The 24,440-nt window shown below is 39.2% G+C and overlaps 1 protein-coding gene across 4 annotated transcripts in view; it reads right to left on the bottom strand.

Moving 5' to 3' along the window:
- Positions 1-193: 193 nt before the first annotated feature.
- The window catches only part of LOC112568706 (E3 ubiquitin-protein ligase TTC3-like), a 38,448-nt gene continuing 14,201 nt past the window's right edge, over positions 194-24,440 (bottom strand). For 3 of the 4 annotated variants that reach the window (XM_025246143.1, XM_025246141.1, XM_025246144.1), the window contains 24 exons: positions 23,966-24,095; positions 21,480-21,565; positions 20,866-20,983; positions 20,523-20,603; positions 19,850-19,959; positions 19,461-19,590; positions 18,985-19,107; positions 18,008-18,109; positions 17,645-17,734; positions 17,259-17,472; positions 16,472-16,536; positions 16,110-16,249; positions 15,625-15,756; positions 10,858-13,141; positions 10,260-10,369; positions 8,976-9,044; positions 8,440-8,536; positions 7,487-7,590; positions 7,112-7,211; positions 5,909-6,034; positions 3,736-4,283; positions 3,193-3,331; positions 2,080-2,325; positions 194-1,728 (listed from right to left, as the gene is read on the bottom strand). In XM_025246143.1, the coding sequence (XP_025101928.1) occupies positions 1,639-1,728; positions 2,080-2,325; positions 3,193-3,331; positions 3,736-4,283; positions 5,909-6,034; positions 7,112-7,211; positions 7,487-7,590; positions 8,440-8,536; positions 8,976-9,044; positions 10,260-10,369; positions 10,858-13,141; positions 15,625-15,756; positions 16,110-16,249; positions 16,472-16,536; positions 17,259-17,472; positions 17,645-17,734; positions 18,008-18,109; positions 18,985-19,107; positions 19,461-19,590; positions 19,850-19,959; positions 20,523-20,603; positions 20,866-20,983; positions 21,480-21,565; positions 23,966-24,095 (5,434 nt within the window). In that variant the 3' untranslated portion in view covers positions 194-1,638. The remainder of the gene's footprint in view (positions 1,729-2,079; positions 2,326-3,192; positions 3,332-3,735; positions 4,284-5,908; positions 6,035-7,111; positions 7,212-7,486; positions 7,591-8,439; positions 8,537-8,975; positions 9,045-10,259; positions 10,370-10,857; positions 13,142-15,624; positions 15,757-16,109; positions 16,250-16,471; positions 16,537-17,258; positions 17,473-17,644; positions 17,735-18,007; positions 18,110-18,984; positions 19,108-19,460; positions 19,591-19,849; positions 19,960-20,522; positions 20,604-20,865; positions 20,984-21,479; positions 21,566-23,965; positions 24,096-24,440) is intronic. The other variant, XM_025246142.1, reaches the window with a different exon arrangement.

Raw genomic sequence — 24,440 nt, 5'->3', positions numbered from 1 at the left:
CACAATTCATGCACAGCCGACTTCAGTGACTGCAGCTTTGTTGGACAAGGACCAATAACCCAAGACATTTTACAAAAGCCCACTATGACAAGACAGGTGGGAACAGAAATCTTGAGTGACAGACATTATCACTTATATATACTGATAAATATACACATGCACCACTTCTTATCCACAAGCAGAAACCAAAGGCAAATTTTGTAAGTTTTTTAATACAATTTTAGAAACAGTGCGTTGTGCAACACAATATTTCATGAAATTTTACACTTTGATTGACATTATGAGTCAGGCTGTCTGGAATTTGAACTCGTATGAAGTTCTTTTTGACAGTCATATCAGCAGTCAGACAGTTTATAAGAAATGTCCATGTCTAATTACACTGCGATAATGAATTGTCCTTCAGTGCAGGAATATATGGCATATAAGCCGAAAACAAAGCAGGTCTTTATCGTAACAGGCAGACCTTATCTGCACAGATGAAATGATCACATGAGATGTGACAGGATGTAATATACATCAATTTCGTTTATCCTTAACAAATCTAAAAGCACATCACATTAAAAACACAGAAGAGTGCCAACAAGGTAGTAAACACCTACACCAATAAGTCAAACGACCGATGGTTGTGAGACATCATATCCTTCCGCCACTGATTTCCTCAATGGAAAAGTCAGCAGTTTCAAAAAAAAAAAGGCAACTATTCAAGTGATACTAGTGATGAGAATCTCCATGTATGGTCATGATTCACAGGATCCACTATGACGATAAATGAATTCAATATCACTACAACCAGTCTATTGGCCAAAGAAGTGAAGGATCATTGTGCAGTCTGTCACAGAAGTTGATTTATCCGAATAAAAATAGATGAATTCAGTTATGGTACTTTAATAAGTTATATCTCCAATGAATATTCACAGATCAGTAAATACTGTCTCTTACATATTGTATACACTGCATTTTTACACTATAGACCAAGGGCTAGCACTGTCTTTCAGGACTATCACATGCAGCCAAATAAGAGGCAGACGGCAACTGCATCACCATCCACAAGGAACATCTTCTCGCTCCATTTGATCAACTAGCAAATAGCAAATGAAGACATTTTCTGTTACCTGTTTTGTCCCGACTCAAACCTAAGCATGCTCTCTTCATGATATGACTGGGTATCAAGTCAATTTGCTTTTCTTCTAGTAGGCCTATCATCTGGAAATCAATTAAAGACTGGCAAGAAAATTCAGTCAGTTGAACCCCTTATAAAGGGACAGCACTTCCCTTTTTGTTGAGTCTGTTTTTCAATAGTTCGCTTCCATAAGCTGTACTCAGCAAAAGTTATGTGATTAAAGAATCACAGCAGCTGTTATGAACCTACAGCTGTGTCACCAGTTACAGATGTGTCAGTAACAATACTCTTAAACTAGAAAAACAAATCAGCTATCAATATCTTGCCCTCATGGAGACAGTAAATCCCTGAGTTAAGCGATGTAAAAAAATTCCTCTAGTCAGTGAAAATCACTTCAGCTTATTAACTTATTGGCATTCTGTATCTAGAAAAACACTGTAAATTTCCCCCAAACAAAATTCAACTGATGAAAATATGCACAGTAGCACCATGAACCAGTTGAAAAACTTCTAGGTATATCACTTCAGCACAGGATAGTCATCCTGGAGGAGAGAGTGAACTCTGCAATTTGGACAAGTTGTCTGTTCTTTAAACCACTTTCGTATGCACTGCAAAAAAACAGCAAACCAAAAGTTACAATTGAGGCTCAAAACTGATAGCATCAATGAATACCAAATCCTCAATCACACCATACAAAGTTAAATTTTAAATACAAGCTGGACTAGTGGTAGATCTAAAGACATGCCAGCAAATTGCCTCACAAATCAAAAGATTTTAAGCTGGCAAAACAAAGCAAAGTTAAGAAATAAAATAAAATGCAACTAAAAACTAACATGGTTCACAGCTGACAACAACATGCTTTCTATTAAGATCATATCTTTATTTTTTTTCCAATTCTGTCCATTCCTTAACCTTTAAGAGTATTGTTTAAAAAAAACAACACCACAGAAGCATTTGACCTCATCATGAAATTGATGCCGGCAGTCAAGCGTTGTGATTGGTGCAGAAGACAGTTCTTCATGGCAAATGGCACAAGGATCTTCCTCTTCAAAATTATCCCCTGCTCCCAGCTCACTCCAGTCAAGTGGACGTCGGACCGGCTCAGCCCCGTCCATATTCCAGACAGGGTTAACTCCCTGTGTTCTCTGTAAAGCGGCTATTGTGGTCTTGTATTCAATGCCTGCAGAAGAATTCTTCTTTGTGGGCTGAAACCAAGATTGTGAAGAAAAAAAACAACTGCATTAACTCATTATCTTAGGCAGTTACTTAAATTACTGAAAAGTTATTAGCAAAAAAGTTACATGAATATCACTGAAATAAGTGCATTGCCAACAGTGGAGGACAGCTTATGCAAGCAAACACATAATCAACATATTTATTTTTATTTACTGTCAATTTCTGTGCAAGCGCACCTGTATATGAACCGCATCCACTAAATTTTTTTTATATCTCAATTTTTTTCACAAATAAGCCACACTGGTTTATAAGCCGCAAATATATATACAACTTTTCAATGGCCAGGTTGATCACCTTCAACTTAAAAGCTGCATCGAAGATATTTTGTTTTGTTTAGGGCATGATGAGCATGTGTGCCTCAGCAATTGATTTGAATGCTTTTAATTGTATGATGCTTTGATTTAAATATGTGAACAGTTAACACAGTAACATGAACAGTTAACATGGAACGCATCGAAAATTAATTGGAATATGAAAAATTCTCAAACAAGCTGCATCGCTGTGTAAGCCACAGGGTTTAAAGATGGGGAAAAAAGTCTGAAATTTATGTTACTTATTTAGGCAAAGTTATCAGATAAATTTGTGAAGCAGAAGGCACACAGGAAGCAAGAGAGGTTTGTTTAGGGTCAGAACTGCTTGGGTTGAGAGGGAGCAAATGCACGTGTGCTAAAAATATGGGGGTGGTAAAGCTAATTAGCTGGAAATATGATTGTTGCTTTTTCAATGCACTCCTCTTCATACCTGTTTCCCCTCCAAAATCTATGTTTCACCAAACATTTACACCGACATCAGAAAACCAAAATGTAAATTTCTTGCAGCAGTCAACATGTGCTCACCTCCCCATTACCAATATGCTTGAAGCCACGAGCAATAGCCATCTGCGTCACCCTAGTCAAGATGACTTCTAGTGACATTCCAGACAGGGACCCACCATGTGCTCTTCTTAGCTCCTGAATGAGCTGGGAAAAGTTTTCTCTGGAACACACAGTTGAAAAAGTCACTGATTTTTTTGCAACAGTGACAGAGGTATAAAGAGTAACAAACATTAAATCCCTCGATGCTGACATGCAATAAGAAAGTGCAACACATTGTGAAACTAACATTGATACTGCAGCTTATGACTGCCACTGTAAATACAAAATGCAAATATGCATGAAGCAAATTGTCTGTCAGATTAAAACACCTTTTCCCCCAGAAGGAAAATTTTAGTAAAAATCTTAATGAAACATGCCACTAACTTAAAAGGAATAGCAAACAAAGACTCATCATTTTGTGAAATGCAAAGCATTTACAAGCACAAACTGAACAGATCCATTTTTTAGGATGGAAAATAAAAATGGTGGGGTGGGGTGGGGGTGGGTAGGCAAATGGAGACTTACCTGGTACAAGAGGGGAAGCTTTTTTGCAGCTTCATAACCACCTTGTCAAAGCTCGTGGTTTTTCCAGTCTGTCCAGAGCTGACAATTCTGGCCACCCCTTCTCTTGCAGCATCTCCTGCTGGTCCAATCTTTGCTCTAATGGCTGCTGCCATACTTTGGTTGGGCTGTGGGGGTTGCTGAGTGGAAGGTACCACGGTGAGAGGAGATGGGGGTTTGGGAAAACTAAGAGTTGGACGAAGGATTGGTCTTACAGCTGCAGCTGCAAAACTGGCTTGAGTGACCACAGGTATGGCTGGCTGTGGAACGGCCGGTCTTGCAGTGGTTAGTGGCAGAGAAGGAAGTCCCTTGGGTGGAACCAAGGGTCGGGGGGTTCTCAAGCCTGGCAGGACTTGAGGGACTTGAGGGTTGCTGATCCCCTGTGTAGCACTGGCTCCTATGTCTGCATCTGCTGAGTGTGTGGAATTAGGAGGGGAAGGAGTTGGTGATGGTCTAAACTGGTTTTGTTCCAAGCGCTGGGGCATATATGGCAGCTGGCCATTGGATGGCATCTGAGAATGAACACAGAGCTCTTAAGTCTGTGTGGTCATACACAATATGTCTTACAATTTTCATTTACAATCATAACCTGTACTCTTGGGAGGGAGGTTGAAATTCACACATTTCATGAGAGTAAAGCCAGGTTACATTTACCAGTAGGTTACATTTCCTGTAAATTACAAAGTGGTAATGGTTGAGTGATCTAGAGCATGCACTCGGTCAGGAAAATAAAATAGGTTCCCTTTGCAAAAAGTGCACCACTCCCAGTCAGGGGTTAATGGCCCTACAGCCCTGCAGGTAATCTTTGGAAAGATAAAGCCTAAGTGAGCTCCTACAACAATGTTAATATGGCATCACTAGGTGATGATGATAGAAACAATGGCCAGGGCTTAGGACCTGTCGTGAACAAGGCAACTCTTTGGTTGAAAGATCTTGTCTGTGGTGTCATAGGAGGAGGAGGTGGAGGTTGTGGTGGTGGTGGTGGGAGGGATTGGTGATTTATGAGCAAGCAACTAAGGTTATATCATAGCAAGGCAACAAGCCCTGTCAAGACATGCCACATGCAGAGAAAGAACATACAACCCAGGACAGCCAACCCTCACTGCATTGGGGACAGGCACTAACCATCATGTCACTGGACCGCCCATTGGACTGCACCATCAAGTGATTAAGGCCAGAGACAGACCATAGAAACAAAAAAATGGATGATGGACTGAGTGAGACCTGGATTAACAACCACACCACCCAGCAATCTTTGATACTGGCATCAAACCACCAATAAAGCTGAGAGAAGTATCTTCCACAGATATGTCCAAACGTTACAGCAGTGCAACTAAGTCAAAGAGCTCATTCCTGAGTTAAAACGATATAGTCAAGACATTGCAGAAATGGCAGAGGTTGTGATGATTAACTTGCATATTTTATCGGTTTACAAGCAAAACATGTTTTAAAAATTAACAAAAGCATATCATCTAAATAACTGAATTAGATGCTAATAGCATCAACAGTAAACACAGCCACTAAATTTGGAACAGTTAGAAAATGTATCAGAGATTCATTAAAAAAAAGCATGCATATGCAAGAAAGTCAATAAGATAATGAAAATGCTCCACAAAAACTGGCCTCAGTACGAATGGCAACAACAACAACAGGCCAAAGCTGAAGAACAAACAAACATGCCCCACAAAGCATGGTGGGGAGGAAAAAAAAATGTGAAGAAGGATGGGGACTTTACTTGTGATACGGGCAGAGCAAACCCTGCCATGAACCATGGTGGAAAGGGCAGAGAGGCCTACAAGATAAAATATGGTTAATAAAAATAAGTAAACACATAAAATCAGGGTTAGAAGTGTCAGAAGAAAGAGACAAGTAGCCTCAAAATATCTCTCTTCTAAGGCTGCATTTGTCCCCTCCACCTTTTTTAAGTATGCCCACACAGTCCATTGTAAACCATTCATTCTCCCTATTCAGCAAGCACGGAGAAAAAAAATCCAAACCACAAAATTCCACTCAAAAATCCTGCAATTTTAGAGATTTAAAAAAAAAGTTTCTGAAACGTTGGTAAGGAAAAAAACAAAAACAATCTAAAGTAAGAATACAATTTAATACAGTTTTAGAATCAAAGCAGGCAGCTCACCTGTTTTGCCACAGGAATCCCACCTTCTGGCATTCTAGGTAGTGGAGGTGGGCTAATGGAAACAGGGGGCAGGTCTGATAAACGTTTTCCTGCTTTGACATAGTTTATCACCTCATCAAAGTCTTTCTGCAATTGGAGGAGAAAAAAAAGTACAATTGGACACAGCTGAGAATGCACAAAGGACAGTTCCTCAAGTTATTTGTATGTGGCTTAACACACTTCTACAGATCCAATACATTTTTCACCCACATGACTATTTATATGCCCCTTATTTGAGATAGTTTGTCGAACATGTTTTCTTATGCAAATGACAATATGACAAAAGATTGATGAGCATTTTATAGAATCTTTATAATAAATACAGAAGGCATTGAGGGAAGCAGTTCCATACACTTTGATAGGAAATCCATTGTTAACAGGTTTTACTTCCCTTTAACTGCAGACAGAATGAGTTGTCTAAGAAAGTGCACTTCCTGCACAGTGTACTTTTGCAACACCTACTCCCATTCAAGACAATGAACCAAATTAAAAGTGTATCATTCTGGATCTTCTTGTGTCCTGTGCAGCTGGGTTTTTTCCTCCTTGTGAATGACTATAATCATTCATAGCTACGTGCTTTGTGCCCATTTTAATGCACTTTCTCTTGTAATAGATGATCCACAAATACTAAGCATCATGCTGTGTCTAAAAGACTTTTTGTTCATGTCACTTCACATACCCCTTTTCCAATAGGACTACATATTAATATTTGGTACCATTCTGGCACAAAAATTCAGATTTTTCATATTTTCAAAAGCAAAATCAAGTTAACTTTAATCATTTTAATATTTTTAATGTGTTTTTAAATAAAGTAGAAGTTAATACATTTTTGGATGTAGACCTGAATCCATGGTTTCCACTTGAATTAGGTAACAAATATGTTGGCTTTAAGCTCTTTGTCTCAGCCTTGCCAAGCAGCATTTCGAAAAACCAAAGCCTTTAAGTGGAATGGGCTACATTCTAACTCAATGGTTTTTCATGAAAACAAAACAAAATTAAAACAAGAGCCATAAATAAGAATCCATTTGGCCGACATGGATATTTGTTACAGCAATACCTGTACAGAAGCCCATACTGCTTTGACACCCCCCCCCACCACCACCAAAAGAAAATAACTAAGAGTTTATGGCATGAAACAGATGACAGTTTGGCTAGAGGTTTCACCTTGATTTTGGCTTGTCTGAGAGCGAAGGCGCTTAGTACATTCTTCCAGTACTCTAGTACCTCACTGACCTTCTCTGGAACCTCTCCTTTTTCTTGACACCTGCAACAGACAAGCTCCAAAAGTAAGTCTCACCAAACCTCCGACATTCTTAGACAACAAGCTCTTCTGTTAGGTCAGTGGAGGATGTTACCTTGGGGAAACCACAGAAGGATTGCTATACTGACTGGCAACCTCAAGATTACATACACACACACACAAAAAAAAAAATAATGCTCATACACATAGTGAAAAAAAGTAAAGACCAAGAGAAAAATAATATTAAAAAAAATCAAGAAAAAAATCCTTATTACAAAGAACAGCTAATAAGAACAAACCTCCTGGCAAACATGCTGGTGTAGTGTTGATGGAATTCTGCCTCCTTCCTCTTAAGCTCCAATTGCATCAAAGCCAGCTGTTGCCGCAGCCTCACCACCTCAATCTATTAACACAAAGTGAAAGTGTTAGTATTTAATGTTGTTTCACACAGGGGTAACCAAATGAATAATTAAAAAAAAACACACAAGTTATTTTATACTCATGCAGCAAGAAACAAACATAACAACTATTTTGTTTTTATTCTATCCTCTACAGCTTATTGTCCAAAAGGGAAAAACTTTCTTTTAAAGACAGACTTAACAGGCAAGGAAATCGAAGAGCAGGTAACACACTGCACCCAGGGTATTAACTGCACAAATCTGCACAAAGTGCTATTATCAAGACATATTAACCTTATAATATTAACAATAAACTAAATAGTTGTTGTTGCAATTATAAAACAAATAATGATTCTAGTGACCTTTACTTCATGGGTTCTAGATCCTGCGAAAGAATCAATACCAAGCCCTAGTTTAGTGACAGGTTCATCTTGAGAACTGCAAGGCATGTTAAAAGGTCTAGTGGGATAAACAATTTTTTTTCTAATGATACTATTTCCAAAACCCGAATAAACAGCTTCCTGCTTATTTTTAGGGACACGATCCTGCAATCGGTACAATGCACAAAAAAAAAGGGTCAACCTTGTAACATCATGTTTGTATACAGATTTCTTTTATTAACTTATGGTGTCCGCTCTCTCACTGATGCCCCAACAATGCCAACATATCTATCTATTATCCTGATGTCTGCATGTTTCTGGCCTCTTTCTGAGAATTGTGATGTGGATATGGATGCATCTTGAGAATGGAAGGGGGTATTCACACTGATTTTGGGAAATATCTTGCAATGAGCGTTCTACTCAAGTCACTAGAAAATTTTTTCCCTCCACTAGACCTTTAAAACTATCCTTTACCTCTGCTTCCAGGGCTCTTGACCTTTCACCATGCATCTCTTCTTCCATACCACTTAGCTTCTGCTTTAACAGGTCTGCATCCCTTGCCATTTGTAATCTAACACATAATTACAATTTTATTTCATTGCAGCTCCATGTGTGTTTGTGTGTGTGTGTGTGAGTCACTAACCCATGTATGCTTTCTATCACTCATCCTATCAGACACACCTGTGTACACATGCACACACAATAATCAAAAGCATGGGCTAGTCAAAACAAAAATCCTCAAAATTTCAGTGTTAGCAGATTCATACTAGGGGCCACAACCACCCACCAATGAGCCAACAGCAGCAACTGAACCTCATAAGAACCCACACACATCTTTTCCATGTTTTAAACCCATGTTTGCAAGCAGTATTTTCAATCTGTTTCTCAGCAAAATTAATTACAAAAAAAAAGACATTAACATTCAAGAACACCTGCAATCTATAATCAATTTATAATACTCAAGTTAAAGGAACATCTAAAACAAATGGGGGTTTAGTGAATTCACTTACCTATTCAATTCTAGATGACTGATTATATCCTGCATATGTTTTTCCCTTCGTTCGTGTTCTGCTGAGAGGCTGAACGAAACGAAAATAAAAGCAAGCACTGAAGAGGCTTGAAAAAAATTATTTTGGTGACAACTTGCATCTTTCAAGAAAAATCTTAAGACTCACTTGTTTAAACTTATTTGAAGTTATCATTTGACCTGCAGTTTGGTGGCTGCTGGGATCACCGCGCATTGAGCGCATCTTTGTGATGCGGATACTAGCGCGCTATAAAACTACATCATCATCATCATCATCATCATCAACAACTTGGTCACAACTATTCGTTAATATGCTTTCATCCTCTTTTGTTTTATTCTGATGGGGTAGTCACTTCCAAAAAAGAAAAATCTTCAGATTAACACGTAACATGATATGAAAAAATACAGAATAGTTGATTACAGGTAGTCCTCGACTTACGACGTTGAACCGTTCTTACGCGGCGTCGTAAACCGAATTTCGACGTAAGTCGGATCCTACGTTCATACAGTACTGTTCCATAATAACAGTACAGTACTGCAAACACTTAGCCTATCCACACACCTATCCTAACACAGTACCCTACATAATTATCAATAAACATAAGTACAGTAAAATATTGTGCAGTACAGTATGCTTTGTTATCACTGTCGCTTTCATAGGAGAAGATCCTGTCATGTGTTCAACAATGCGATCTTTATCCTTGATAATCGTAGCGACAGTCGAACGACTAAGTCCTAATGACCTGCCAATTTCTGTTGCTGTTTCCCCTTTCTCAGATTGCCTTATGATATCCACTTTCACAGTACTGTAGTGGACTCTATGACTCCCACTGCACGTGGAATGAGGCGCATGTACAGTTCGACTTACGACGCTAAACCTCGTAAGTAGGAATGAGCGTCGTTTACAGCATCGTAACCACGAAACGACGTAACTCGAGACCGTCGTAACCCGAGGACTACCTGTATTGTATTTAACTTCTATTTAGAACATCTAGTTACTTTTAGGGAAAAGAATTTGCAATCTCAAATAAGATCATTCCTGGAGAGGGTGATCTGTTCAAAAAAATTGTTGGAATACATGGATATTATATTAGGCCTGCTTCAATAATTATTAAGTGGAATAACCTAATGGAACAATGCTATATGCCTTGGGGAGGTGGGGGGGGACTTTTCATACATTAAATGAGCCTGCTATGCGATGGTCCACTGAGACGAAAGATGACATATGATACAAATGACAGAAAATGGATGAACGAAGAGAACTTACTTTTGAAAAGTAACTTGGCTTTGCTTTTGGGTCTCACTTTTATCCTGCTGAAGGACATCTAACTGACTGCTGTTAAGTCGGTTTATTTCTTTGTAATGTTCCAGAGTCACCTGGTGATGTAAGCAATATAAGTAACATTTCTTTTCTCAGATTCTCATCCTATAGTTTGCTGACCATAAATAAAATTAAAATAACAATAAATGTAACACACACATATTAGAATATAGCACTGAAAAATTCTGTTTTACATGCACAGAACCCCAAATATCTGATATGACTCTTTGTGTAAAAAAATGCACTTATCCAGAAATTTACTCTTGCTCTCTTTACCTTTCTCTTCCCCCATCTCTCTCTCACACACATATATTCCTGGGACACTTGAATTTCTTCTCTTCAATTTGCATACACACATACATACTGTAAATTCCTTTTTAAAAAAAATCACCACTTTGTAAAACAAGGACCATGTACTCTGACTCCTGCCCAAACCTGAAAAACATTTTTACCCACATCTGCCTCTAAGCGCAGACACACACTGCTAACACTGACAACATCCCCTATCCCCCATGTGTACAAGCACAGGCACGCACATACTAACCAGGAGTTTCTTCTTGTCATCCAAGAGCTCCTGCACCTGGCACTTAAGGCGACGGTTCTCATCCAGGAGGAATAAACTGCTGGGCAGAGCATCAGCACCAACCACTTCAGTGTTCATCTCTGCTGCCTGCACCTCAACGCACGCTTGGATGTCCTTGTTCAACAAGCTGCTGGCAGGAAGTGCATCCCATTCTCTATCCTCATCCATCTCCCACTTCTTGTCATCATCATCTATCTCCCACTTCTTGTCATCATCCATCTCCCACTTCTTGTCATCATCATCTATCTCCCACTTCTTGTCATCATCATCCATCTCCCACTTTTTGTTGTTTTCCACCTGTGAGATGAGGGTGCTGTTGGACACTAGCGACGCAGATCCCCTTGACTCAGTTAACAAAGTGAGTGATGCAGGTTTTATGCTGTCAAAGAGATCTTCCTCTGGACGTATAGCTGATGGGAAGGTATTTGAAGACCAGGCTGACGTTGAAGAAAAACCAAACGCTGATGAACATGAATTTATCACAGAATCTAGTGAAAATGGCAACACAGATGATGATGATACAGGGATGGATGCAGGCCACGCAGGTGAAATAGAAACTGGCGATTCAGCTTTGTTTGATGGATTTGGCGGTGCCCATGTTGAACCAGTTTGGAAAAACCAGTCATTGGCTTTGCTGTCTTTGTTTTCATAAGTATATGAAGTCGGGTTTACACTGCTGATAGGACCAGGTCTGTATAACACAGATCCAGGTGCTGCAAAAGCGTTTCCTGAGCCAACAACATGTCTATCCATAGAAATCTCTTTATCATCTGCATCATCACTTCCTGGTTTTGTTGGTTTGTGCTCCTCTGTAGAAAACAACCCCCCAGCAATATAGGGATGTGGAGGAGGTGGGGTGGATGCTGACTCTCCAAGACCAACTTTCTCCGACAGCTCACCAAGAAAATCGCAACTCCACACCTTTGTAGGCCAGTTTGAAATGGAAGAAGAGGTCTTGACGGATTCTTGTGGTAGCACCTGCTCCTGTAAAGGTATTATTCTGGAGGAAGCTAACTTGTGGGGCACCACTGCCTGAGTAGGGAAAGCTGAAGGCAGGTCTTGGGAAGTACGAGGAGAAGATGAGCTATATGCATCAACTCCTCTAAATGATGAAATAGAAGAACTGGGGGAGGATGTCCGGAAAAAATTGCCCATGGAAAGGTCACTTGTTTCTGACATATCCGATCGGGAACTTCGGCGACTCAACCCAAGACCACTCTGCTCAGGAACTGTTTGGGAAGATCCTCTAAAATTTCCCAACCTGCCTGGATGTGTTATGGGCATTAAACAAGCATCGTCTAGACTGTCTATATCATCTTTCAAATCTTTGGAGATCGGCAAGGTAAAGTCATCAACATCATTTATATTACTAAAGTCTGTCGTAGGATTTGTATCAGGTAAGAAAGAACTTTTATGAGATGGAAATAAATCACTAACCTTAGGACGTGCACCTGAGCCCCTATATTCCTGTGAGGCAGTTTCACTATACTTAAAAACATTATGTTTACTATTAAATTCAGTTATGGCACTTCCTGCAACAGTGTCTACTTTTTTCTTGCCTGGCCTAAATTCTGGGGCAGAAGGATTTAAAGAACCACTGAGAGACCTAATACGCGATGGACCTTCACTTTTACCGGAACAAACAGACTGTTCTACACTCTCATCATCATCATCATTGTCATCATCATCGTCACCAACAGTACTATTGGAAACACTGTTGTATGTTGTTCCTAATCCATATACACTGCCTTTACTCAATGGTTTTAGTGGCAAAGGCTGGGCAGAGTTCACAAGAGTATGAGACACATCACACACATTCCAGTCTGTTCCATTAAATACATCTTTTTTAGTTTGCATTATGATCCCATTGCTTGGTTGTGCAACGTCTATATCAAATCTGGATTGCAGTGCACTTGGCACAACACCATTCACCACAGCAATTCCACCCCTTCCTTCAGCCTGAGCTAAGTTTCCATTGCTAGGCATTAAACCTCTAAACGTGGTGGACAGCATTGCACTAGGGTGTAGTCCTTTTGCTAGCTCGTGTGCCTGCCGCGTGTCAGCAATGGTGGCCACGATTTCGTCAATAACAACAAATTTTAGGCACTGGCGGAAAAATCTGGAAGGGCCACCAGCTTTCTGGATGACACGGATGGCTTCAGGGGGCAGAAGGCTGAGCTCCCTACGAAGAATAGGATCGTTGAGACTGAGTGGTCCATGTGCTTTTAGGATCTCACCAAAAAACCTGCAACAGTGTTTCTCTGAAAATCATCTAACTTCCCAGGATTTTTAACTCTAATTGCAAATGGTTAAACGTTTTATTTGCTCTAAAGATAGTAAGAAACAGGAAGTTTAAAAAAAATAGATTTTTAAAAGCACTATCAAGATTTACTTTCTCAAAGACTGCATCAATGTTTGGCAAGTAAAATGCAGGATGTTGACATCTCTTAACCTTTTACCATTCTAAAAAGGATACAAAATCGAAAACTTAGATATAGTTAGTTTATTCCTCGAGGACACCTTGCCAGCGGAACCTGTTTTGGGCATCCCCCCTCAGATGGGCCCATGTGGTTCCATCATCCTTTGGTCTCCCAACTCTCCTCTTCCCCTGAGGGTTCCAGTCAAGTGCTTGCATGGCAACGGTGTCAGGTTTGCGCAGGGTGTATCTTTTCCAGCCCCATTTGTGCTTTCTGAAGACTTGGCTAGTGGCATTCTGGTTGGGTTTTTTTTTTCACATGCTGCAGATGGAGATCTCTTCAAGTCATCCTGTTCCCAGAATATGGCATAAGGCATCAATTGGTAAAGGTCTGGAGCTTGTTGTTGATGGTGTTTTTCCCTCTCTAGGTTTAAGAACCATACAGTAGGACTGCCTTCATATTGATGTGGGTCTTCATGCAGAAGGATAATGCTCAGGAGTTCCAGATGAGCCGTAGGCTGTTGAAAGCATGCTAGCCTTGTTGATGGGGCTTTTCATGTCATCGTCCGCTCCACCCTCCTTGTTGACAATGCTCCCCAGATACGTGAAGTGGTCTGTTTCCAGAATGTTCTCTCCTTGAAGTTGTATTGGGAGTTCCTGCTTGCTGTTGATTCTCATCACTTCAGTCTTCTTTCTGTTGACCTTTAAGCCCGTCTTCTCTGCGTTCCTCTACTAGCTTACTCAGTTTGGTTTGTGCATGCTGTTGCCGATGAGATAGGAGACTAATGTCATCTGCAAAGTTCAGGTCCTCTAGCTGTTTAGTGAAGGTCCATTGGATACTGGTGTTGTTGCATTGGCTCGTCTTGTGTATAATCCAGTCTATGACCATCAGGAAGATTTTCGGCTAAAATATGCAACCTTGTCTTACACCAGTCTTCGTTATGAAAGTTTCAGTGAGTTTACCGTTGTAGATAGCTTGGCAGGACAAGTCTTCGTACAACCCCTGGATTATGTTTATGAGCTTAGGTGGAATGCCATAGTGAATCATCAGCCTCCAGATGACGTCCCTGTCTACAGTGTCAAAGGCCTTCTCAAGGTCCACACAAGTTATATAGAGGGAATATTGCCACTCTGTAGACTGCTTAATGATGATACAGAGAGTGGCAATGTGGTCAGTGCATGACATATCCTGGCAAAACCCTGATTGTTACGGTCTCAGTCTCTTGTCTAGTGCCTTCTTCAGTCATTTGCCATTGACTAAATAATCAGTTTCTAAATAATTGACTATATAATTGCAAAAAGTCGATATATTCTTACATTAAAAATACCTTCTAACATATACTGAGGTAGATATGGAGAGATAAAATCTGTAAAGTCTATTAGCTTTTGATTTGGTCCTATTCTACTCTTCTCTGCTTAACCAAGCTATCGCTGAAATTCTACCTGAAATGTTTTTACTTTACATTCTAAGTAGATGTTTCTTGACATGTCAAAGTAGGTTTGATTACTCTTATCAAAACTTTATTGAGGTTTATCCTATAAACGTTGATTAACACATTCTGCATTGCATAGTCATTATTGTTTTCTCTGCTCATCCTGTTCTGTTCTCTTTCCCTGTATGACCTGCTTCTCTGTCTCAAATGTAGCCTTTCCTTTTCATTTTTTCTTTCTTGTGAAAGAGACCCCCATCTCCTTCCCATCCACCCCCTACCATATGTAGCAAACCCCCTTTTCCCTGTCAACTCCTGGGATTTCTGTTCGTTGACCTGTGAACATCCTTACTAAATGGGTTGAGCATTAAAGACCCTGTTTAAGCTCACAAAATATTTATAGACCCTGCTCATGACATCCCTTCTTCCTTTTCATTCCTTGGGAAAAAATTTTGTTGTAAAGGTGGAAATCTGTGAAAGGTTGAGAATTACAAGACATGTCAATGAATTGTGTTTGAAGATGTAGTCAGCTCCTGTGTAGGTTACAAATCAAGGAAAGAACCTCTGATGAAAAAATTAAAGTAGGATACAGTGGCATATGGACACAGTGTATTTCATGTGGCAAGCCACTTCTGGCTGTTCAGAAGAGAAATTCAAATGCTGGATCCTTAATGAGGAGGCATTTCAAACCGCTACCAACAATACCTCTATGTGTGACTGTAATCAGCTTTACTCATATTTTTAAAAAAATGCTGAAGCCCCAATTTTTCCTGCTAGGACTCTAGTTTTGCTTAGCTAAAGATATAAAGGAGGAAAAGGGGTAACAAATCAAAAAGCAGAGTACTTAAATCTCTTATGCAAGAGGAAAACTGAATAACTTACTCGTAAAGGTTTTCGCTGATAGCCTCTTCAGTTTTAATAGAATAGCTGGCCCTGCCCATGGCTACACTCCCACCTAGAATGGCTCCAGGCATCATATGTTTGAGTGACTCTTGATTCCCCACATCTGTCATCCTGAGTTTTGATCACAAACATCATGGCATTCAGATTTTTGCAGAAGAGATCAAGAGTATTAGAAAGAAAGATCGATAGAAGTGCAAGTAAGAATTAAAAAAATGCAAAAGAGGTGAAAAGGAATGTGAGAAAGAATGACAAGAGACATCATAACCTTAAAATGATCAAAGAGAAATGCAATAGGTTATAGACGAGACAATGATTATACACATTATCCTCAAAAAATGATGAAAGATTGCAAAGATGAGGCCAGCAAGAACAACTGGCAACAATGAAAATGATACTGAAATATCAACTGAGAAGGAATTGAAAAAAAAATTAATAAAAATGAAAGCTTTCCAGCAGAGTCTAACCAGGCAGCTTCAGTCTCATCCCTTAGTGAGTGTTCCCCTAACAGTGTGCTCTTGTCCTTGTCTGTGAAGTTGACCTCCACATTAAGCAGCTGCTTCACCTTTTCCTTCTTCTTTTTCTGCTTCACCTGCCTCTGGATACCCTGAAGGGAGAAGCACATGGCTACAGAAATTCCAACAAATGATGGGCATGGCAAGCACATCTAGTAAAGGTATACATTTGCAGAAAATCCAACATTATGTGCAAAATCTTCATGGCTGTCATTCTTGACACTGTATGACAAATCTTAATGTTTGAATTAAGAGGTTGATGTTTGAAGTCATAGAGTCCTGTGCAAAAAAAAAAAAACCCCAAAACTCCTTACCTGATACTTAATGTCATTTTCATCCTCCTTTTTCAACAAGGTCATCGCCGCTGGGTTGGGTATGGCTGAAGAAGACAAAATGCTTTGATTATCTGATTAGTTGTTCACACACAAACAAAACTTAAACTTCAAAGATCCTTGTGTACTATGCTAACCTATATATAAGTGCTACTCTTATCTAGAATACATGTACTCTTCAGGGGTGCACATATGGGTTGACAATAGCTGATACGGCAAAATCGTTTTACCACTGAACTGACTGTTCATGCCTTAAAATAAATCTGGAAGATACCCATGTACTATGATGATTGTATGTATATCTTTTAACTAAAATACACATACCTTATCTCATTCTACCATTCTCCAACAAGATAAAATAATAATAATGATTACTCTCTGTATTACCCTCTTTATTAATGCTCTGTATTTTCTGCTAGGTTACATGCGCTACCTCAAATTAGAGATTTGAACAGATCACTTATCAAATTCACTTCTTTTCTGCTCAGTCTACCAGTCCTTTCCAAACCCCTGGCATACTTCATAAGCAGTTTTCCCCATCTTTTATGCCTGTTGATGTGTCTCTAGCTGTTTGTTTGCTGATATGGTTTGGTCTGTGTCTGTATGTGTGTTATATACATTTTGTATCTGTTTGAATAAGTGCTTTAAGTGTTTTAAATCTGTATTCAGAAGATATTTGTAAAGTGAACTGAGTCTACTATACAATGGGAAAATGCAATACATACATTTGTATCATTATTCAATAAGAACATATGCCACTCAATCTTACTCCTAATTTCCTGTTTTTCAAATAATGCTGAACCATCATCTTTAATCTCCATCATCTCTCTGTCCAGGTAAACACTCCTGACTTCTTGGCGTTTTCTCCGACGCCTCTCCTTGCGCTCTGCCTTTCTGTCAATTTTTTCCTGGTTACTTTTTGGCATCTTAAGGATCTTGGGCGGTGGTGCAGGAACCCTCTGCGGCTTTGTAGAAGAGACGAGCTGAAACGTACAATAACGAGAGAAGCATGCAGAAACTATACGTTTAAGGATGTATGTGTATATGTAACAATCATATGCAGCTAGGTTATAGACATGCCCATGAATGCACATGCACAAACATGCAGGTATTCACATGCAGGAACCGGGCGTATAAGTGCTGCTCAGAACTTACCTCTCTGTTTTTCGCTCCTGGCCGGCAAATCAGGATCGATTTCACCAAAGATCCACAATCAGGAGTTGGACATGTGTGATTTATAACATCCTGTTGAAAAGAATAATAATGTTATTATCAGGAAGATGGCAGAGGCGTCTACATTTAAATACACCACAACTGGTACCAGTCTTTATGTTGATGTTCTGTAGAGCACGTCTTGAGAGGTTTATAGTAGAGACAACATGTCCTGAAATTGTTTATTGTCAAGAGCATGTGTCTTGAGTTGCCTATAGAGCACATCTGTCCTTATATGGTTTATACAGAATAGAGAAGCTTATTTAAACTTGTTCCAGAAAAAAAACAAGTGAATAAAAGGCTCACTTTGTCTGCCGACTTGTCCATATTCCTGCTTTTGAAGTGCACCCAGCAGCTGGGGTGGAAAGCAATCTTACAATGAAAGTAGCACTCCACCCGTATGACACCCTGAATCAAACATGACATTTAAGAAAGTATCAAAATATGTGGCTGCATTTAATAGACAATACAGTGTCCAAAATTATTATGTGCTTGTTACCAACCTGTTCAGATTCTGTTACTGCTTATGAAGGATGAATAAAATAAATAAAAATAATAAAAAAAAAAAAAAAAAAAGGTTGAAAAAGAAATGAGATCAGATCAGTGCAAGCCATAGGCTCCAGAAAACCTGGCATAAATGTCCTTCAACAATAACAGCAAATCTTCAACATTTGTAAGTCTTGATTATCAGTACAACAACATTTTCATTCAAGATAGGAAAAGATATGACGGGAACAAGGGTTTCTGGAAAAAGTGAATGGGTTCTAGTAAAAATGTTCCCAAATTAAATTTAACTTTTAAAGTGACCTTACTGCCACGTGCTGTGTGCACATGTTGCTAAAAACACAATCTGAATTTTACAAAGGCAGGAGGAGGGGATAACTGGTGTTTTATGGAGCCAGCAACTAAGGCTCTATCACAGCAAGCAGCCAGCCCTGTAAAGAGATGCCACATGTAGAGAAAGAACTGTGTGCCCAAGATGACATCTGAACCCAGGACAGCCAACCTTCTCTGTAGTGGTGACAGACATTAACCAGAATGCCTTACAAAGGCAGGAGACATTCTACACAAAGCGAATAGGAACTGTCTCTGCCTGCTGACTGGGACCTGGTCTTTGTAGTTAATGTATAGATTATGATGGATATAATATAGATATGAAATGTGTTTTGTGTTTTTTTTAATTTTCTTAAGCAGATTAAAGTTCTATATTAAATGACGGAAACTAATTATGAAGTCTATTTCTGCAAACTTTAAGAAGCTAAACACACACAACTCATACATACAGAGAACGAGGGATCGTTAAAATAAATTGGTGGTTCTTTGTCATCTTCACTAATGTGCACAGCACAGACAGCATCTGGTATAGGAGGGTATCGACACACTTTCAGCATGCCTTCCATCTGTTGCTGAAAACATGAAAATAGAAAATTTAATGTACACTAATTCCTCACTTTACTTCCAACATCAGAAGTATGTTTACATAATGTTTCATGTGAAAAACTAGCATGATTAGGCAATACAGGAGGTAACATTAATTTCTTTAGTAATAATTATTTCTAAAGATAATTTATCGGAGATATCTATGTGGTAATTAAAATGTCTAAATTGATAAAATTGCTGGAATCTGTCTGGTCTTCAGGAAGGAAAAAAAAATGATTCAGAACAAAGAAAAGTTCAAGTTTTTGGGCTTACAATTTGAAATTTTTAAGATCAATTTAAACTACAGTGTACACGAGACTAAGCTGACTAGAGGCCTAACCTGAAACACTGCTGGCTTGCTCTCCTCGATAATTTTTTTGGAACTAGGCCAGCAAATGGGCTGCAGGTTTTTCCTAATCTTTTTTGGAAGATTGACACCATGGTCAACATACCTTAAGGCTTCCCCAAACCTGCAAGAAAAATGAAATGTCTACAATCTGAGGTCAAGGTTTACAGGTGCAATGTGCATTTTGTCAGGTAATATCTCGAGACAACATTTTTCAACAATTTTGAAATTCTAATGAAAGAAATCTGATCATTTTAATGCTGATGAAGACAAACATAAAACATGAAACTTTTTATCTTTTTCTTGAATGACTATTTATACAATAGGCTAGTGAGATGACTTGGATCTTCTTCTGCTTAAACTGCCAAGAAGTGTAGATTTACCTGTACAGTGCAATCAAATTCTTGCCCAGTCCATAGTATGTGAGAGGGAAAGTGTCAGCCAGACCTTCCCTGTTTATGGCTAGAAAAATCTCCAGGCCTTCCTGAAGAGGCTGAAAGGTGCAACAATGTATATGACATACATTAACAAACAACATACATTAACAAACAACACTATGACACAACCCCAACCCCCCCCCAAAAAAAACAAAAAAAAACCCCCAGAAAATCAGTCATCTTCTAACTGAAATAAAGGGAGTGATTTTTGCTGCCACACATAAGAAAGTTAAAATAATAAAAATAATTAAATAAAGGTATTGCATCCGAAAGGGGAGATGAACAAAATGTGGTTCACTGCTTATCAGACATGGTATATAGAAGAACGGGCCAGCCTAACCTTCACCCATCTTTACCTCTCCTGCTGATAAGCTGCTATGAGGTTTTCCAGCCAAAGGCCTAAGCAAACCTCACACCAACCTTCTGTCCCACAGAAAAGTACACTAATCATCACACTACGAAGCCTCTACGAAGTCTGTCTTCCTTTTTCCATTACTGCTCAGCACAGAGAGTGCGACCGACCTCGGTCATAATGCTAAGTGTTACTAGTGCACAAATTAAATTAAATCCTCAACCCTCCATCACTATCACAAGCAAGAGAAGTAGATCATCAACTTACCTTCAAAGCATTTTGAGTGGCGGCAGTTATCCCACATGCATAACGCAAAGCAAGAATTCCTATCTCACTCATCCTGTCCTTCTGTTAAAAAATAAAAATTAAATTAAAAATAAACCAAACATGAAGCAACTAACATAAACTTAACATGACCATGACAGAAAATACACAAAGTATCTCATAAAACAGGCGACCTGTTGAACAATAACAAAAGCACTAAAGCACATAGGGAAGAAATACAGCGCTACAAGCCAAGCCCTTCTTATCAAGTGCTGCTCATTCTAAATTACACTGGAATGTTCTAAATCTACAAAGCCTGCATTCCATGCTCGTCAAATGAACTAACCAGAGATTGATGTCTGGTCAGAAGTTCATATGATGCCTGAAATTTGCCAAATGCACGAAGATGGTTATCATGATGCAGTGCCTCCATGGCTTCTTTTGTTAATGTTTGGAACTTTTGGCTGTAAATAACCAGAATATGATATACCAATACTTCTGTTCATAAAGATCAAACAACAGCGTGTGTGTGTGTGCATGGGACACACATTTCTACAAGTGCTTCAGGATATGAATTTCTACAATGCATTGCAATGCTTCTAGTTGTGAACATAAGGACAACAGGACAAGGACTCTTATAAAATTTAAAGAAATCTAAAATATTTTAAATTAAAGCTACTGCAAACATTATGATACAAAAATAAGTAAAACTTTTTTAAAACACACTAAAAGGGTTAAAACAATTTGTTTCCTGAGGTCTCAGTATTTTCTTTTATACTCATAACTTAAAATATTAAAGTGTGAGGGCCCCAGAAAGTTCCAAGAGTGCCCCATGAACCAGTCAAGGCCTTAAGTGTACAAGAACACACAGCAACTTCATCATGCACAGCATGAGCATCTTATTGTTGCAGCACAAAGGTGTATGCCCGTCTACAGACAAAACTGACTTTTACCACTTACATTTTAGAATCTTCTTTATGATCACTGTTACTGATTCCTGCCACAGGAGCTGGCCGGCACTTTTTGAGCAGATTTTCTATAGCCTTCTATAAACAGGACATAAAACAGGAATATTATGAACAATTTATGTGCATGTGTATGTTGTTTTTTCGTAAGTCAATCCCCAAAGAATATATATGAAGAACGTATCATTTAAGACTCTTCTGGTTTTATATATATCTTCTTGTTGTCAGCATGGCAAAGGCACAAATAGTACATACATCTTCTGATTAATGAAGTCTGTCCTGAACACTTCACTCAGAGAAACCATCTAGCAGGGCTTCTGCTTACGCGAAAAATTGCGTACAGTACGCATTTAAAGTTCGGAGGACCCCTTCAATTTTCGTCAATGGGGTCCCAGGGGACCCCTTCAAATTTGGGCGAAGAACAGATACAAAATCGGGTAAGTATAGTGTCTGATATCGTAGCGACGTAGCCCAATCTATTGTTGTCGTCTGCTACAGGGTGAGAGTAACTTCCCTTGCACTGGGTTTTTTCCCCTTACCAAGAAGAGTTCCATTAAAGGCCGATATCTTCCCACCGGGGGAAAATGAGGGGTATCGCCCGTGCAAGGGAAGGTAGGAGTACACGAGGTGTGGACTGCCATCGGCCAGTCGTCTTCAATTACTACCCGGACAAAAGGCGGGATGGACATCACAGGCACTGCCAACTAGCATGACAATAAATCGTCTCCCTCACCCAGTACTTGCGGTAGGGTCTGAGCGTTGATGCGAAACGACTTCTATCTGAACATTCTGTCGGGGTTAGGACTGACTGTATTCTCTACAAACAAACAAAACTAGAATATATAAAGGAGAGAAGAATGAACAGCGCAAATGACACAAACATAAAAACAACTGAATTGATCGCATAATGGTCGGGTTAGATAAGCGAAGAAAGACAGAGTGAGGGCACTATGTTGCAGTCATGAATTGTTGGCCATTTGTAAAAGTTCAAAGATTGGACTCAAACCGAGGTGTACTTTAGGTCAGTCATCAGGAGGAATGAACTGAAAATATTAAATATTATTATCCCCTCTTATGAGTAAAGAAAGATGTAAGGAAAGACAGTATGTTCAGATAGAAGCCGTTTCGCCTCACTTTTCTTAGACCCTACAGCAAGTACTAGTCGGCTGAGAAAGGCGTTTTATTGCTAAATATAGTTTGCAACTGAAACTCGTTTAATTTATTTGCAGTTTCAAACACCTTCGATCCCCCTTCATCTCATGATTTACGTAACATGCAGAATCCACTGAGTGTCACTGAGCTGTGGGCGTCACGTCATGCCGAGGTTCGCTTTTCTACCTTGAGCCAGTTTTTTTTTTTTTATCTTAACTTTTATACTTTTAGCAATGTGCCACCTCTCGTTGATGTTTCTTACAACTCTAGTTCTCACTAACTTATTGCCAGGTTACGGTCGAGAACTTCCTCTTGAATGATGGCATCTGAGGCATTCATACTTTCATACATCCTCTCGCATCCATCACCAGGTGCAGCTTATTTAACTTATTTCCAAGATGTCGTTGACAGCGTGGATAGAATCATCGTCTCAGAAACGGAAAGAAAGTGAACACCCCAAGTACAGTGAGCATAAGCTCATCACAGATGCTTGCACAGACATCATGGCACAGAAATCTCGCCGTTTCTGACTAGACATTACAGTGCTTGGTGTGCCTGAAAGACAGTTGAACAAAGTATGTTGATTTGTTGATTTTTTTCACATTGTAAAGGGACCCCTTACAGTTAGCCTGGGACCCCTTAGAAATCTGAAGAAGGGGTCCCTGGGACCCCAAAGAATTTAGCCTTAGCAGAAGCCCTGCATCTAGCTTTGCTTTTGAGTAAATATAAGAAAAATTTTGTTATTTCTGTATAATCATGCCATACCTATTGAAATTTACAGCTACTTGCCTTTAACTTGGTAAAGCAGTTGAAAATAGGGGAGTAACACAAGATCAGCTCTTTTGTCACATGACAGAGTTGTTTGATTTTCCACTTTTTTTTTTACAGCTTAGGACTGGTTAAAATCGTTTTACTTTATTTGTCTGACAGTTAATAAAAGTATGCACTGCCCTTGCAAAAAGCTGGACTCAAGAAAAATGTAGTCTCAAACACCTTACCTTCCCATCAACCTAAAATAGGTCACAGGATAATCTTTACCTATGTCTTTGACAATATTCTCTGAAAATGTCCATAAATATATGTGTGTGTGTTATCTGTTCATATGTGTGTGTCTCTGAAAGAGAATCTTCTGCAAAGGGTTACTTATTAGGATACAGTTTATAAAATTAAAAAAAAATTGTTTTACAGGACTTAAGAAGGACATAAAGAAGTGGTTTTAATGACTGGGGAAAAAACCTCTTGCTAATTCAAGGCCATTAATAATCTCAAAAACCATATTAATTAAACAGGTTTAATGCTATAACTGAATTAAACAAATGTTCCTCCTACCTGAAAACTTTCTACTCGGCTTTCCTCAATGATCTGATTGGTGTTGGGCCAGCAAATCAACTTCCACTTTTTCCGCATCTTGCGAGATAGATTCAGCCCTAGCTCCAGGTGCCTGGCTGCCTCTTGAAACCTGCACAGAAGTGCATGTACACAAGCATGCATATATATGCTGGCATGCATATAGACATGCACATGCAAACATACAGCAAACACATGATACACAGCAGGCACCTGTAGCTATGCAAGCCTGCACTCATGTTTATATCTAAGCAAATGTGAAGGTGTCCTCAAATACATGCAACCTACGGATGGCAGGTATATCTTACACTCCATATGGCAACAGTTGCCTTCCACACAATTAACTGCTAAGTAATTATGAATATTAACTGTCCAGTTTGATACAATTATTGCAGAAGACACAAGTCACAAAATGACAGTATATGCTGAAAAATTTTACTGTTGATGATCAACTTTA

This window comes from Pomacea canaliculata, linkage group LG7 (assembly GCF_003073045.1).
Source record: "Pomacea canaliculata isolate SZHN2017 linkage group LG7, ASM307304v1, whole genome shotgun sequence".
Lineage (NCBI taxonomy): Eukaryota > Metazoa > Mollusca > Gastropoda > Architaenioglossa > Ampullariidae > Pomacea > Pomacea canaliculata.
Note: the sequence above shows the minus strand (reverse complement) of the source record. Positions and strands in the feature narration are given on the sequence as shown.